This window comes from Crinia signifera, chromosome 2 (assembly GCF_055691185.1).
Source record: "Crinia signifera chromosome 2, ASM5569118v1, whole genome shotgun sequence".
Lineage (NCBI taxonomy): Eukaryota > Metazoa > Chordata > Amphibia > Anura > Myobatrachidae > Crinia > Crinia signifera.
The window spans coordinates 395,940,816-395,957,777 of NC_139218.1; the positions used below are offsets into that span (position 1 = coordinate 395,940,816).

The 16,962-nt window shown below is 51.7% G+C and overlaps 1 protein-coding gene across 7 annotated transcripts in view; it reads left to right on the forward strand.

Annotated features, from left to right (window-relative positions):
• The window catches only part of XRRA1 (X-ray radiation resistance associated 1), an 81,199-nt gene that overhangs the window by 57,905 nt on the left and 6,332 nt on the right, over positions 1-16,962 (forward strand). For 4 of the 7 annotated variants that reach the window (XR_014469844.1, XM_083170495.1, XM_083170494.1 and 1 more), the window contains exons 12-15: positions 4,829-4,922; positions 10,779-10,897; positions 11,368-11,634; positions 14,853-15,069. Coding sequence is in view for 5 of the 7 variants with exons in the window: in XM_083170495.1 (XP_083026621.1) it covers positions 4,829-4,922; positions 10,779-10,897; positions 11,368-11,634; positions 14,853-15,069 (697 nt within the window). In the remaining 2 variants the exon portion in view is untranslated. Of the gene's footprint in view, positions 1-4,828; positions 4,923-10,778; positions 10,898-11,367; positions 11,635-14,852; positions 15,070-15,143; positions 15,840-16,962 lie in introns of those variants that run through there. The other 3 variants (XR_014469843.1, XM_083170497.1, XM_083170496.1) reach the window with 3 other exon arrangements.

Consider the following 16,962-nt stretch of genomic DNA (forward strand, 5'->3'; position numbering starts at 1 on the left):
TTTTTATTATTTTTATTTATTTTTTACACACTGCAGCCTGCACGGATCTGACAGGCTACGTATACGAATTCGTATTGGCCGCTAATACGAATCAATACGAATGGATACGACATCGGAGGGTTACAAAGCAGTCGGATTTGACTGCTTTGTAAATTCTCCTCCGGAACACGAATTTGCATACGGTTAAAACAGCCTTATTCAATTGTATTAAGAATAGAAAAATTGTATTCGTATTCTTAGTAGCCATAATACTATATTAATGCCAAGATCTGTAGCGTTAATGCAACATCAGACACAGTATCAACCCTGCGCTAGGAGCAAACCATCCTCTAGTCACAGTATCTGCCAGACACAGTATCCACAGCAGTCCCAGCCCTGCGTTAGCAGCAAGCCATCCGCCAGACACCCGATCCGCACATGTACCATCCCTGTGCTAGGAGCCAGCCATCCGCCAGACACAGTATCCGCACCTGTCCCAGCCCTGTGCTAGGAGCAAGCCATCCGCCAGACACAGTATCCACACCTGTCCCAGCCCTGCGCTAGCAGCAAGCCATCAGCCAGACACAGTATCCGCACCTGTCCCACCCCTGCGCTAGCAGCAAGCCATCCACCAGACACAGTATCCGCTCCTGTCCCACCCCTGCGCTAGCAGCAAGCCAACCGCCAGACACAGTATCCGCACATGTCCCACCCCTGCGCTAGCAGCAAGCCATCCACCAGACACAGTATCCGCACCTGTCCCAGCCCTGCGCTAGCAGCAAGCCATCCACCAGACACAGTATCCGCACCTGTCCCACCCCTGCGCTAGCAGCAAGCCAACCGCCAGACACAGTATCCGCACATGTCCCAGCCCTGTGCTAGGAGCGAGCCATCCGCCAGACACAGTATCCGCACCTGTCCCAGCCCTGCGCTAGGAGCCAGCCATCCGCCAGACACAGTATCCGCACCTGTCCCAGCCCTGCGCTAGCAGCAAGCCATCAGCCAGACACAGTATCCGCACCTGTCCCAGCCCTGCGCTAGCAGCAAGCCATCCACCAGACACAGTATCCGCACCTGTCCCACCCCTGCGCTAGCAGCAAGCCAACCGCCAGACACAGTTTCCGCACATGTCCCAGCCCTGTGCTAGGAGCCAGCCATCCGCCAGACACAGTATCCGCACATGTCCCAGCCCTGTGCTAGGAGCCAGCCATCCACCAGACACAGTATCCGCACCTGTCCCACCCCTGCGCTAGCAGCAAGCCAACCGCCAGACACAGTATCCGCACATGTCCCAGCCCTGTGCTAGGAGCCAGCCATCCGCCAGACACAGTATCCGCACCTATCCCAGCCCTGCGCTAGCAGTAAGCCATCCGCCAGACACAGTATCCGCACCTGTCCCAGCCCAGCGTTAGCAACAAGCCATCAGCCAGACATAGTATCCGCACCTGTCCCAGCCCTGCGCTAGCAGCAAGCCAACCGCCAGACACAGTATCTGCACCTGTCCCAGTCCTGCGCTAGGAGCAAACCATCCTCTAGTCACAGTATCTGCCAGACATAGTATCCGCACCTGTCCCAGCCCTGCGTTAGCAACAAGCCATCAGCCAGACATAGTATGCGCACCTGTACCAGCCCTGCGCTAGCAGTAAGCCATCCGACAAACACCGTATCCGCACATGTCCCAGCCCTGTGCTAGGAGCCAGCCATCGGCCAGACACAGTATCCGCACCTGTCCCAGCCCTGCGCTAGCAGCAACACATCCGCCAGACACAGTATCCGCACCTGTCCCAGCCCTGCGCTAGGAGCAAACCATCCTCTAGTCACAGTATCTGCCAGACACAGTATCCACAGCAGTCCCAGCCCTGCGTTAGCAACAAGCCATCAGCCAGACATAGTATGCGCACCTGTACCAGCCCTGCGCTAGCAGTAAGCCATCCGCCAAACACCGTATCCGCACCTGTCCCAGCCCTGCGCTAGCAGCAAGCCAACCGCCAGACACAGTATCTGCACCTGTCCCAGCCCTGCGCTAGGAGCAAACCATCCTCTAGTCACAGTATCTGCCAGACATAGTATCCGCACCTGTCCCAGCCCTGCGTTAGCAGCAAGCCATCCGCCAGACACCCGATCCGCACATGTACCATCCCTGTGCTAGGAGCCAGCCATCGGCCAGACACAGTATCCGCACCTGTCCCAGCCCTGCGCTAGCAGCAAGCCATCCGCCAGACACAGTATCCGCACCTGTCCCACCCCTGCCCTAGCAGCAAGCCATCAGCCAGACACAGTATCCGCACCTGTCCCACCCCTGCGCTAGCAGCAAGCCATCCACCAGACACAGTATCCGCACCTGTCCCACCCCTGCCCTAGCAGCAAGCCAACCGCCAGACACAGTATCCGCACCTGTCCCAGCCCCACGCTAGGAGCGAGCATTCCGCCAGACACAGTATCCGCACCTGTCCCAGCCCTGTGCTAGGAGCGAAGCATCCGCCAGACACAGTATCTGCACCTGTCCCACCCCTGCCCTAGGAGCAAGCCATCCGCCGGACACTGTATCCACCGCACCTATCCCTGCCCTGCGCTAGCAGCGAGCCATCCGCCAGACACAGTATCCACACCTGTCCCAGCCCTGCGCTAGGAGTGAGCCATCCGCCAGACACAGTATCCGCACCTGTCCCAGCCCTGCGCTAGGAGCGAAGCATCCGCCAGACACAGTATCCGCACCTGTCCCAGCCCTGCGCTAGGAGCGAAGCATCCGCCAGACACAGTATCCGCACCTGTCTCAGCCCTGCGCTAGGAGCGAGCCATCCACCAGTCACAGTATCCGCACCTGTCCCAGCCCTGCGCTAGGAGCAAACCATCCTCTAGTCACAGTATCCGCACCTGTCCCAGGCCTGTGCTAGGAGCAAGCCATCCACCAGACACAGTATCCGCACCTGTCCCAGCTCTGCGCTAGCAGTAAGCCATCCGCCAGACACAGTATCCGCACCTGTCCCACCCCTGCCCTAGGAGCAAGCCATCCGCCGGACACTGTATCCACCGCACCTATCCCTGCCCTGCGCTAGCAGCGAGCCATCCGCCAGACACAGTATCCACACCTGTCCCAGCCCTGCGCTAGGAGTGAGCCATCCGCCAGACACAGTATCCGCACCTGTCCCAGCCCTGCGCTAGGAGCGAAGCATCCGCCAGACACAGTATCCGCACCTGTCCCAGCCCTGCGCTAGGAGCGAAGCATCCGCCAGACACAGTATCCGCACCTGTCTCAGCCCTGCGCTAGGAGCAAGCCAACCGCCAGACACAGTATCCGCACCTGTCCCAGCCCTGCGCTAGGAGCAAACCATCCTCTAGTCACAGTATCCGCACCTGTCCCAGGCCTGTGCTAGGAGCAAGCCATCCGCCAGACACAGTATCCGCACCTGTCCCAGCTCTGCGCTAGCAGTAAGCCATCCGCCAGACACAGTATCCGCACCTGTCCCACCCCTGCGCTAGCAGTAAGCCATCCGCCAGACACAGTATCCGCACCTGTCCCAGGCCTGCGCTAGCAGCAAGCCATCCGCCAGACACAGTATCTGCACCTGTCCCAGGCCTGCGCTAGCAGTAAGCCATCCGCCAGACACAGTATCCGCACCTGTCCCAGCCCTGCGCTAGGAGCAAGCCATCCGCCAGACACAGTATCCGCACCTGTCCCACCCCTGCCCTAGGAGCAAGCCATCCACCAGACACAGTATCCACACCTGTCCCACCCCTGCCCTAGGAGCAAGCCATCCGCCAGACACAGTATCCGCACCTGTCCCAGCCCTGCGCTAGGAGCAAGCCATCCGCCAGACACAGTATCCTCGCCTGTCCCAGCCCCACGCTAGGAGCGAGCATTCCGCCAGACACAGTATCCACACCTGTCCCAGCCCTGCGCTAGCAGCAAGCCACCAGCCAGACACAGTATCCGCACCTGTCCCAGCCCTGCGCTAGGAGCAAGCCATCAGCCAGACACAGTATCCGCACCTGTCCCAGCCCTGCGCTAGGAGCAAGCCATCCGCCAGACACAGAATCCGCACCTATCCCAGCCCTGCGCTAGGAGCAAGCCATCCGCCAGACACAGTATCCGCACCTGTCCCACCCCTGCCCTAGGAGCAAGCCATCCACCAGACACAGTATCCGCACCTGTCCTACCCCTGCCCTAGGAGCAAGCCATCCGCCAGACACAGTATCTGCACCTGTCCCAGCCCTACACTAGGAGCAAGCCATCCGCCAGACACAGTATCCGCACCTGTTCCACCCCTACACTAGGAGCAAGCCATCCGCCAGAGACAGTATCCGCACCTGTCCCAGCCCCACGCTAGGAGCGAGCATTCCGCCAGACACAGTATCCACACCTGTCCCAGCCCTGTGCTAGGAGAGAGTTATCCGCCAGACACAGTATCTGCACCTGTCCCAGCCCTGCTCTAGGAGCAAGCCATCCGCCAGACACCGTATACGCCCCTGTTCCAGCCCTGCTCTAGGAGCAAGCCATTAGCCAGACACAGTATCAGCACCTGTCCCACCCCTGCGCTAGGAGCAAGCTATCCGCCAGACACCGTATACGCCCCTGTTCCAGCCCTGCTCTAGGAGCAAGCCATCAGCCAGACACAGTATCAGCACCTGTCCCACCCCTGCGCTAGGAGCGAGCCATCCGCCAGAGACAGTATCCGCACCTGTCCCAGCCCTGCCCTAGGAGCAAGCCATCCGCCAGAGACAGTATCCGCACCTGTCCCAGCCCTGCACTAGCAGCGAGCCATCCGCCAAACATAGTATCCGCACCTGTCCCAGCCCTGCGCTAGCAGCGAGCCATCCGCCAGACACAGTATCCCATGTTATTTCACAGATACGGCATGAGGATGATCTGTTAGCAGTCGCCCTCTTTCCCTCGCTGGATGAGCTGGTGATCTATGGGAATCCACTGACCACTCTCAGGAAAGGTATCAAGGACCTGACGCACTGACTGTCACATAACTTACTCCTGCGCGGCTTGCACAGTACCTCTAGTGTGACCTGACGCACTGACTGTCACAGGACTGACTCCTGTGCGGCTTGTACAGTACCTCTAGTGTGACCTGAAGCACTGACTGTCACATAACTTACTCATGTGCGGCTTGTACAGTACCTATAGTGTGACCTGACGCAGTGACTGTCACATGACTGACTACTGTGCGGCTTGTACAGTACCTATAGTGTGACCTGACGCACTGACTGTCACAGGACTGTCTACTGTGCGGCTTGTACAGTACCTATAGTGTGACCTGACGCAGTGACTGTCACATGACTGACTACTGTGCGGCTTGTACAGTACCTATAGTGTGACCTGACGCACTGACTGTCACAGGACTGTCTACTGTGCGGCTTGTACAGTACCTATAGTGTGACCTGATGCACTGACTGTCACATTACTGTCTCCTGTGCAGCTTGTACAGTACCTATAGTGTGACCTGACGTACTGATTGTCACATGACTGACCCCTGTGCGGCTTGTACAGTACCTATAGTGTGACCTGACGCACTGACTGTCACATTACTGACTCCTGTGCAGCTTGTACAGTACCTATAGTGTGACCTGACGTACTGACTGTCACGTGACTGACCCCTGTGCGGCTTGTACAGTACCTATAGTGTGACCTGACGCACTGACTGTCACATTACTGACTCCTGTGCAGCTTGTACAGTACCTATAGTGTGACCTGACGTACTGACTGTCACATGACTGACCCCTGTGCGGCTTGTACAGTACCTATAGTGTGACCTGACGCACTGACTGTCACATGACTGACCCCTGTGCGGCTTGTACAGTACCTATAGTGTGACCTGACGCACTGACTGTCACATGACTGACCCCTATGCGGCTTGTACAGTACCTATAGTGTGACCTGACGCACTGACTGTCACATTACTGTCTCCTGTGCAGCTTGTACAGTACCTATAGTGTGACCTGACGCACTGACTGTCACATTACTGACTCCTGTGCTGCTTGTACAGTACCTATAGTGTGACCTGACGCACTGACTGTCACATTACTGACTCCTGTGCTGCTTGTACAGTACCTATAGTGTGACCTGACGCACTGACTGTCACATGACTGACTACTGTGCGGCTTGTACAGTACCTATAGTGTGACCTGACGCACTGACTGTCACATAACTGACTACTGTGCGGCTTGTACAGTACCTATAGTGTGACCTGACGCACTGACTGTCACATTACTGTCTCCTGTGCAGCTTGTACAGTACCTATAGTGTGACCTGACGTACTGACTGTCACATGACTGACCCCTGTGCGGCTTGGGCAGTACCTATAGTGTGACCTGACGCACTGACTGTCACATTACTGACTCCTGTGCTGCTTGTACAGTACCTATAGTGTGACCTGACGCACTGACTGTCACATGACTGACTACTGTGCGGCTTGTACAGTACCTATAGTGTGACCTGACGCACTGACTGTCACAGGACTGTCTACTGTGCGGCTTGTACAGTACCTATAGTGTGACCTGACGCAGTGACTGTCACATGACTGACTACTGTGCGGCTTGTACAGTACCTATAGTGTGACCTGACGCACTGACTGTCACAGGACTGTCTACTGTGCGGCTTGTACAGTACCTATAGTGTGACCTGATGCACTGACTGTCACATTACTGTCTCCTGTGCAGCTTGTACAGTACCTATAGTGTGACCTGACGTACTGATTGTCACATGACTGACCCCTGTGCGGCTTGTACAGTACCTATAGTGTGACCTGACACACTGACTGTCACATTACTGACTCCTGTGCAGCTTGTACAGTACCTATAGTGTGACCTGACGTACTGACTGTCACGTGACTGACCCCTGTGCGGCTTGTACAGTACCTATAGTGTGACCTGACGCACTGACTGTCACATTACTGACTCCTGTGCAGCTTGTACAGTACCTATAGTGTGACCTGACGTACTGACTGTCACATGACTGACCCCTGTGCGGCTTGTACAGTACCTATAGTGTGACCTGACGCACTGACTGTCACATGACTGACCCCTGTGCGGCTTGTACAGTACCTATAGTGTGACCTGACGCACTGACTGTCACATGACTGACCCCTATGCGGCTTGTACAGTACCTATAGTGTGACCTGACGCACTGACTGTCACATTACTGTCTCCTGTGCAGCTTGTACAGTACCTATAGTGTGACCTGACGCACTGACTGTCACATTACTGACTCCTGTGCTGCTTGTACAGTACCTATAGTGTGACCTGACGCACTGACTGTCACATTACTGACTCCTGTGCTGCTTGTACAGTACCTATAGTGTGACCTGACGCACTGACTGTCACATGACTGACTACTGTGCGGCTTGTACAGTACCTATAGTGTGACCTGACGCACTGACTGTCACATAACTGACTACTGTGCGGCTTGTACAGTACCTATAGTGTGACCTGACGCACTGACTGTCACATTACTGTCTCCTGTGCAGCTTGTACAGTACCTATAGTGTGACCTGACGCACTGACTGTCACATAACTGACTACTGTGCGGCTTGTACAGTACCTATAGTGTGACCTGACGCACTGACTGTCACATTACTGACTCCTTTGCAGCTTGTACAGTACCTATAGTGTGACCTGACGTACTGACTGTCACATTACTGACCCCTATGCGGCTTGTACAGTACCTCTAGTGTGACCTGACGCACTGACTGTCACATTACTGACTCCTGTGCGGCTTGTACAGTACCTATAGTGTGACCTGACGCAGTGACTGTCACATGACTGACTACTGTGCGGCTTGTACAGTACCTATAGTGTGACCTGACGCACTGACTGTCACATGACTGACTACTGTGCGGCTTGTACAGTACCTATAGTGTGACCTGACGCACTGACTGTCACATGACTGACTACTGTGCAGCTTGTACAGTACCTATAGTGTAACCTGACGCACTAACTGTCACATTACTGACCCCTGTGCAGCTTGTACAGTACCTATAGTGTGACCTGACACACTGACTGTCACATTACTGACCCCTATGCGGCTTGTACAGTACCTATAGTGTGACCTGACACACTGACTGTCACATTACTGACCCCTATGCGGCTTGTACAGTACCTATAGTGTGACCTGACGCACTGACTGTCACATGACTGACCCCTGTGCTGCTTGTACAGTACCTATAGTGTGACCTGACGCAGTGACTGTCACATGACTGACTACTGTGCGGCTTGTACAGTACCTATAGTGTGACCTGACGCACTGACTGTCACATTACTGACCCCTGTGCTGCTTGTACAGTACCTATAGTGTGACCTGACGCACTGACTGTCACATTACTGACCTCTATGCGGCTTGTACAGTACCTATAGTGTGACCTGACGCACTGACTGTCACATGACTGTCTACTGTGCGGCTTGTACAGTACCTATAGTGTGACCTGATGCACTGACTGTCACATTACTGTCTCCTGTGCAGCTTGTACAGTACCTATAGTGTGACCTGATGCACTGACTGTCACATTACTGTCTCCTGTGCAGCTTGTACAGTACCTATAGTGTGACCTGACACACTGACTGTCACATTACTGACCCCTATGCGGCTTGTACAGTACCTATAGTGTGACCTGACGCACTGACTGTCACATGACTGACCCCTGTGCGGCTTGTACAGTATCTCTAGTGTGACCTGACGCACTGACTGTCACATTACTGACCCCTGTGCTGCTTGTACAGTACCTATAGTGTGACCTGACGCAGTGACTGTCACATGACTGACCCCTGTGCAGCTTGTACAGTACCTATAGTGTGACCTGACGCACTGACTGTCACATGACTGACCCCTGTGCTGCTTGTACAGTACCTATAGTGTGACCTGACGCACTGACTGTCACATGACTGACCTCTATGCGGCTTGTACAGTACCTATAGTGTGACCTGACGCACTGACTGTCACATGACTGACCCCTGTGCAGCTTGTACAGTACCTATAGTGTGACCTGACGCACTGACTTTCACATTACTGTCTCCTGTGCAGCTTGTACAGTACCTATAGTGTGACCTGACGCACTGACTGTCACATTACTGACCCCTGTGCGGCTTGTACAGTACCTATAGTGTGACCTGACGCACTGACTGTCACATTACTGTCTCCTGTGCTGCTTGTACAGTACCTCTAGTGTGACCTGACGCACTGACTGTCACATGACTGACTACTGTGCAGCTTGTACAGTACCTATAGTGTGACCTGACACAGTGACTGTCACATGACTGACTACTGTGCAGCTTGTACAGTACCTATAGTGTGACCTGACGCACTGACTGTCACATTACTGTCTCCTGTGCAGCTTGTACAGTACCTATAGTGTGACCTGACGCACTGACTGTCACATTACTGACCCCTGTGCGGCTTGTACAGTACCTATAGTGTGACCTGACGCACTGACTGTCACATGACTGACTACTGTGCGGCTTGTACAGTACCTATAGTGTGACCTGACGTACTGACTGTCACATGACTGACCCCTGTGCGGCTTGTACAGTACCTATAGTGTGACCTGACGCACTGACTGTCACATTACTGTCTCCTGTGCTGCTTGTACAGTACCTCTAGTGTGACCTGACGCACTGACTGTCACATGACTGACTACTGTGCAGCTTGTACAGTACCTATAGTGTGACCTGACACAGTGACTGTCACATGACTGACTACTGTGCAGCTTGTACAGTACCTATAGTGTGACCTGACGCACTGACTGTCACATGACTGACTACTGTGCGGCTTGTACAGTACCTATAATGTGACCTGACGCACTGACTTTCACATGACTGACCCCTGTGCGGCTTGTACAGTACCTATAGTGTGACCTGACGCACTGACTGTCACATGACTGACTACTGTGCGGCTTGTACAGTACCTAAAGTGTGACCTGACGCAGTGACTGTCACATGACTGACTACTGTGCAGCTTGTACAGTACCTATAGTGTGACCTGACGCACTGACTGTCACATGACTGACCCCTATGCGGCTTGTACAGTACCTATAGTGTGACCTGACGCACTGACTGTCACATTACTGTCTCCTGTGCAGCTTGTACAGTACCTATAGTGTGACCTGACGCACTGACTGTCACATTACTGACCCCTGTGCGGCTTGTACAGTACCTATAGTGTGACCTGACGCACTGACTGTCACATTACTGACTCCTGTGCTGCTTGTACAGTACCTATAGTGTGACCTGACGCACTGACTGTCACATAACTGACTACTGTGCGGCTTGTACAGTACCTATAGTGTGACCTGACGCACTGACTGTCACATTACTGACTCCTGTGCGGCTTGTACAGAACCTATAGTGTGACCTGACGCACTGACTGTCACATGACTGACCCCTGTGCGGCTTGTACAGTACCTATAGTGTGACCTGACGCACTGACTGTCACATGACTGACCCCTATGCGGCTTGTACAGTACCTATAGTGTGACCTGACGCACTGACTGTCACATGACTGACTACTGTGCGGCTTGTACAGTACCTATAATGTGACCTGACGCACTGACTGTCACATGACTGACCCCTGTGCGGCTTGTACAGTACCTATAGTGTGACCTGACGCACTGACTGTCACATGACTGACTACTGTGCGGCTTGTACAGTACCTATAGTGTGACCTGACGCACTAACTGTCACATGACTGACCCCTGTGCGGCTTGTACAGTACCTATAGTATGACCTGACGCACTAACTGTCACATGACTGACCCCTGTGCGGCCTGCAGTGCTACTATAATCCCTTATATTATTAATCTATAGGGGATCCGCCATTACTCGGAAGTTTCCTACAACAGCGACTTGGGATTAAAATAATTCGGAAAAAATCAACAAGACACCATAAGCCCCATCTTATTATTCCTGTCAGGGAAAAGAGAAAGGTGAGATGGTAACGTGTCTCCTGTAATCTCCCGGTAAACTGCAATAGGTCACAGACACAGTCACTTGGTCATCAGCAGAAGGTGGACATGCACAAAGTCGAAATTGGGGTCACCCAGAAATTTTTTATAGCATAACATATTTATAGCCGGTGGCCGTCGGGAACCCGGCTGTCGGTGTTTTAACAGTTGGGATCCGGACGTCAGGTAAATGACTGTCGGGACCCTGTCCAGCACCCGATCAGATGACTGCGCTGGCCACTCTATTACAGGGAGAATACCAGCTACCTGCTCCTTCCTTAATAGTTCTTGCCTCATCTGGAGGTGTGCCTGTATATGATTATATACGGGGTGCTCTGAGCCTAATAAGCAGCACCCCCACACTTTCTTGATGTCTGGGAGAGATATATGAATATGTGAGCAGAAATGAATCCCTCTGCGGGACGTGTGTTACATTATTATTTATTTCATAGGTCAGAACACATGTTCCCAAAATCCCTAAACAGCCGTTGATGTTAGAGCCTCCGGTACACCCGTTCCTGAGACTGCCCCTTTATGAGAATGATGTAATGGAATCTGTGATGTCATCCACCCCTCTCCCGCCAATCAGAACCTCTTCCGTTGGACCATGTGACACACCCATGGAGCAGAGTCCTAAATCGGTTGGCTCTTCGGAGACATTGGAGCAGGAGATGAGCTTCGGTTCTGAGCCCACTGTGGAGTCTGTTTTCATGACACAGGTTAGTGCTGGACAAGTCAGTACTTTACTATATGTATTTTTCAAGAACTATGCATAAAATGACATATACCTTGCTATTCATTTCACTAACGAAAAAAATAGCTGTGACCATTGTTATGTTCCTCCTCTGTGTAATATAATCTGGTGCAGTATACTCCTCAGCCTGCAGAGGTCACTGTTGCAGAGATCAGACTGGCTGGCTATGGACAGATTTACTAAGCAGGCACAACAGGCCTGATTCTGGTTCACTCGCAAAAGCAAAAATCAGGACCAAGATCTGTCCTGCATATGTACAGCCCCCTTTCAACCTCATGGGGCAAATATTTTTGCCTTCCATTTATTAATACCCCTTGCCACTGCTTGGTGTAAAAGGGTCCTTGAAAAATAGCCCTGATCGAGTGACCTGGGAATCTGACCCTGGTAGCTACTGTGAACCACTCAAACTGGGTTACCTGACCCAGGATATGCTTAAAAGCTGCTGATTGGATGGGTATGTCTGTGAGTGACAAGCAGGCCAGTCCATGGTTCAGTGTAAATGAGGCTGACCTAGGAATACCACACAATGGGCCTAATACCAAATACATACAGAATATAGGCATGCTGTATATCAGAAGCTGCTTGTGTATTGTTAGATTATTGATGTTCAGAACATGCATTTAACTGAAAAATGGAAACATGACATTTGTGGTACATGAGCGATTTTAACAGATCAAAGTAAATTTTACATACACGGTGCGTTTTCACCATACGATGAGTATGTGCTGCACATACTGTTTGTACAGCCCTCGGATCGCATTGCATGCATTGCGATGCGATCCAGCCTATAACACATACGATCATTGCACCGTGTATGGAATACCTTTACAAACCATTATCTAATGTGTATTTGTTACAGATGTGCTGTAATTGTGTGCTTGCTGTAATTGTGTGCTTGCTGTAATTGGGTGCTTGCTGTAATTGTGTGCTTGCTGTGATTGTGTGCTTGCTGTAATTGTGTGCTTGCTGTCATTGTGTGCTTGCTGTCATTGTGTGCTTGCTGTCATTGTGTGCTTGCTGTCATTGTGTGCTTGCTGTCATTGTGTGCTTGCTGTCATTGTGTGCTTGCTGTGATTGTGTGCTTGCTGTCATTGTGTGCTTGCTGTCATTGTGTGCTTGCTGTGATTGTGTGCTTGCTGTGATTGTGTGCTTGCTGTCATTGTGTGCTTGCTGTCATTGTGTGCTTGCTGTCATTGTGTGCTTGCTGTCATTGTGTGCTTGCTGTCGTTGTGTGCTTGCTGTCGTTGTGTGCTTGCTGTAGTTGTGTGCTTGCTGTGATTGTGTGCTTGCTGTCATTGTGTGCTTGCTGTCATTGTGTGCTTGCTGTCATTGTGTGCTTGCTGTAGTTGTGTGCTTGCTGTAATTGTGTGCTTGCTGTAATTGTGTGCTTGCTGTGATTGTGTGCTTGCTGTAATTGTGTGCTTGCTGTAGTTGTGTGATTGCTGTGATTGTGTGCTTGCTGTGATTGTGTGCTTGCTGTAATTGTGTGCTTGCTGTAGTTGTGTGCTTGCTGTAATTGTGTGCTTGCTGTCATTGTGTGCTTGCTGTCATTGTGTGCTTGCTGTAATTGTGTGCTTGCTGTCATTGTGTGCTTGCTGTCATTGTGTGCTTGCTGTAATTGCGTGCTTGCTGTAATTGCGTGCTTGCTGTCATTGTGTGCTTGCTGTCATTGTGTGCTTGCTGTAATTGTGTGCTTGCTGTAATTGTGTGCTTGCTGTAGTTGTGTGCTTGCTGTAGTTGTGTGCTTGCTGTCATTGTGTGCTTGCTGTCATTGTGTGCTTGCTGTAGTTATGTGCTTGCTGTAATTGTGTGCTTGCTGTCATTGTGTGCTTGCTGTAATTGTGTGCTTGCTGTCATTGTGTGCTTGCTGTAGTTATGTGCTTGCTGTAATTGTGTGCTTGCTGTCATTGTGTGCTTGCTGTAGTTGTGTGCTTGCTGTAATTGTGTGCTTGCTGTAATTGTGTGCTTGCTGTCATTGTGTGCTTGCCGAATACACCTCGCCCAAACAAACCAGCTCTACTCGGGTATAGACCATTAGGCTAACATTCGCTAGGACAACAGTCAATAGGTTGGCCACGATTGGTCAACACATGAAAAAAGTTGACATGGTTTAGGCCGGCGTTGACACAAGCAAAAGGTCGAAATGGACCATGTTGACCTTTTCCATGTGTCGAATTATTGCCTATTGGTCGACCTAACTACTGTCGACCCATCAACCATATACTCTCTATTAAAATCGCTCATTAACCACATGTCATGGTTCCATTTTTCCCAGTTAAATTCATGTTCTGAAAATCACTATTCTAACAATACACAATCAGCTTCTGATCAAAATGATATACAGCATGCCTATATTCTGTATGTAATTGTGACAAACAGTGTAACATTATTTGTTATACAGATACAGTCACAATTAGAGACAAGCCACATATCACTGTACGTGTCTGGTATAACACACTGATAGTCAGGATTCCGACAGTCACTAGCCCGACATCGGAATCCCGACTGCACAGCGGGGGGAGCGCAACAAAGCCCCTTGCGGGCACGCACCTTTTTTATTCTCCCTCTATGGGGGCCGTGGATCCCCACGAGGGAGCAGTCGGGATTCCGACTTCAGGGTAATGACTGTCGGAATCCCGACCGTCGGTGAGTCGTCCGGCACCCCCCTCTGTACCCCTGGCCTACCTCCCTCTACTTCCCGGACCAAACAAGGTGATTGCTGTGCTGATCTGGCATTGCATTATACCATTATGGTTTCTGAACAAGGTTCCATCCCGGGTAGGACCCAGCTCATACCCTGTTTACTATGCACCTTGGACCCATGTTATTCCCAGGTCAACCCCATTTACACCGAACACTGGTCTGGCCTGCTTGTCACTCACAGGCATACCTACAGTATATACATCGCATTTCAGTTGGTGTGAAAAAATTGAACACTTTCTGCCCTAAATACTACTAGAAATGGTATCTGATTTATATTTGGAGCATGAAAGACGCACACCATTACATCGGCCAAGATCCGGGAAATAGGCGGACATTCTAGCATCAGACCTTGTGCCACTTTTTCCCAGTCCCTAAGATCGTCTGTCATTACATCCCGGCCCATACCTGTTACCGTATGACACACGTGTGATATATGGCATATACATGACATACACACGGTTTCCTTTTTCTGAACCTCAGGTGGACAATCTAGATCCTGTCCATAACTCCAGTCCATCAACTACCTCAGAGGAGCCGGATCCAGACAGCAAAGCACAGGGGGAGATCCCAGAGAAATTCCAGGGTTACGAGGAGCCGGATCCAGCCAGCGATCCACAGGGGGAGATCCCGGAGAGATTCAGAGGCTACGAGGAGCTGTTTGATGTAACGACAGATCCGGATTTCATTGAGCCAGTAGGTGAGTGGCGGATACCACACATAAAGAGAGTGTGATGTCAGCTTATGCCACATCTTATTGTGATGCACCCTTAGGACAGTCCGGTCTGTGTCCCACTTCTATGTACATGATCTGACTGATAGTGTCCCCAGTGACGTGGCCGGTTCCTGATTATTCTGCCCATCGGCCAAGTGGTCGTCGCCACGGAGCAAATGTGTCCACAGAACATTACTGCAGCAAGGTAGCATCCAACTGCACACCCACACTATAGCGCCCCGTCCTGGGGAACCTGGGTCTGATGCCCACTATGGCAGAGGTACCCCATGCTACGGGTCTTCATGCTGATAGTGGGATCCAGCCCACACTGTCCGCATGGGGGATGGCTCCCACTCTAGCAATGGAAGGGGCCTGGAAGTTTGGGGGTCATCAGCCTGTGTTATAGCGGGTTACGGGGGCTACATTTGTAATCATTTATTGAAATGTATATAAATGTAAATAGCATCCACTAGGGAAAGGAATCCCAGACATGAGATGAGTGGCATTTGTACGGGTGCCGGATGGCTGAGAGACAGTCGAGAATTCGACAGTTATTACACCAACATCGGAATCCCAACTGTTAAAACCCTGACACTCGGAATCCCGACAGGCACCGGCTATTCTCCCTTGTGGGGGTTCACAACCCCCATAGAGGGAGAATAGAATAGCGAGGGGCTTAGATACGCTCCCCACCGCTATCTCAGTCCTGGCAGTCAGGATCCCGGCAGGCACCGGCTATTCTCCCTTGTGTCCAGTCCTGGCAGTCGGGATCCCGGCTGTCGGTGTGCTATACCACACCCACTTGTATAAGGACTAATGAATAAGAAGATATCCATTATCTGAGTATCCCCCGTGTAATAGTTCCTCAGTGGCTAGTTTGGACATCGGGTGTAGAACGTAGTACTGAGGTGGAGGACCCTCCCTATTGTACTATTACAGGTTACAATGTCATTTGGGTGCTATAATATAGTTGACATGTGGAATGTTTCTGAATGCCGGCATTGAGAATTTCGCCTGCTTTATTCATAATGTCGACATGTTCTAAATGACAAAATATGCATGCCTACATTATGAATATAGCGGTATAACGGTTAGGTGCGATAAGGGCAGAATGCAGGTAGGGTTAGGCTACTAGTAGGATTAGGCTTAGGCTGTGGTTAGGGTAGGCTGTGGTTAGGGTAGGCTGTGGTTAAGTTTCAGGTGAGGATAGGCTGTGGTTAGGGTATGCTGTGGTTAGGGTTAGAGTAGGCTGTTGTTAGGGTAGGCTGTGGTTACGGTTGGTAAAGCCTGTGGTTAGGTTTCAGGTGAGAGTAGTCTGTGGTTAGGGTTAAGGTAAGCTGAGGATAGGTTTCAGGTGAGGGTAGGCTGTGGTTAGGATTAGGGTTGGCTGTGGTTAGAGTTGGCTGCAGTTCAAGTAGGCTGTGGTTAGGGTTAGGCTAGGCTGTGGTTTGGGTAGGCTAGGCTGTGGTTAAGTTTCAGGTGAGGGTAGGTTGTGGTTAAGTTTCAGGTGAGGGTAGGTTGTGGTTAGGGTATGCTGTGGTTAGGGTTCAGGTGAGGGTAGTCTGTGGTTAGCGTAGGCTGAGGATAGGTTTCAGGTGAGGGAAGGCTGTGGTTAGGGTAGGCTGTGGTTATGGTTGGGATAGCCTGTGATTAGGTTTCAGGTGAGGGTAGGCTGTGGTTAGGGTATGCTGTGGTTAGGGTTGTGGTTAGGTTTCAGGTGAGGGTAGGCTGTGGTTAGGGTTTGGGTAGACTGAGGATAGGTTTCAGGTGAGGGTAGGCTGTGGTTAGGGTTGGGTAGGCTGAGGATAGGTTTCAGGTGAGGGTAGGCTGTGGTTAGGGTTGGGGTAGGCTGTGGTTAGGGTTGGCATAGGCTGAGGA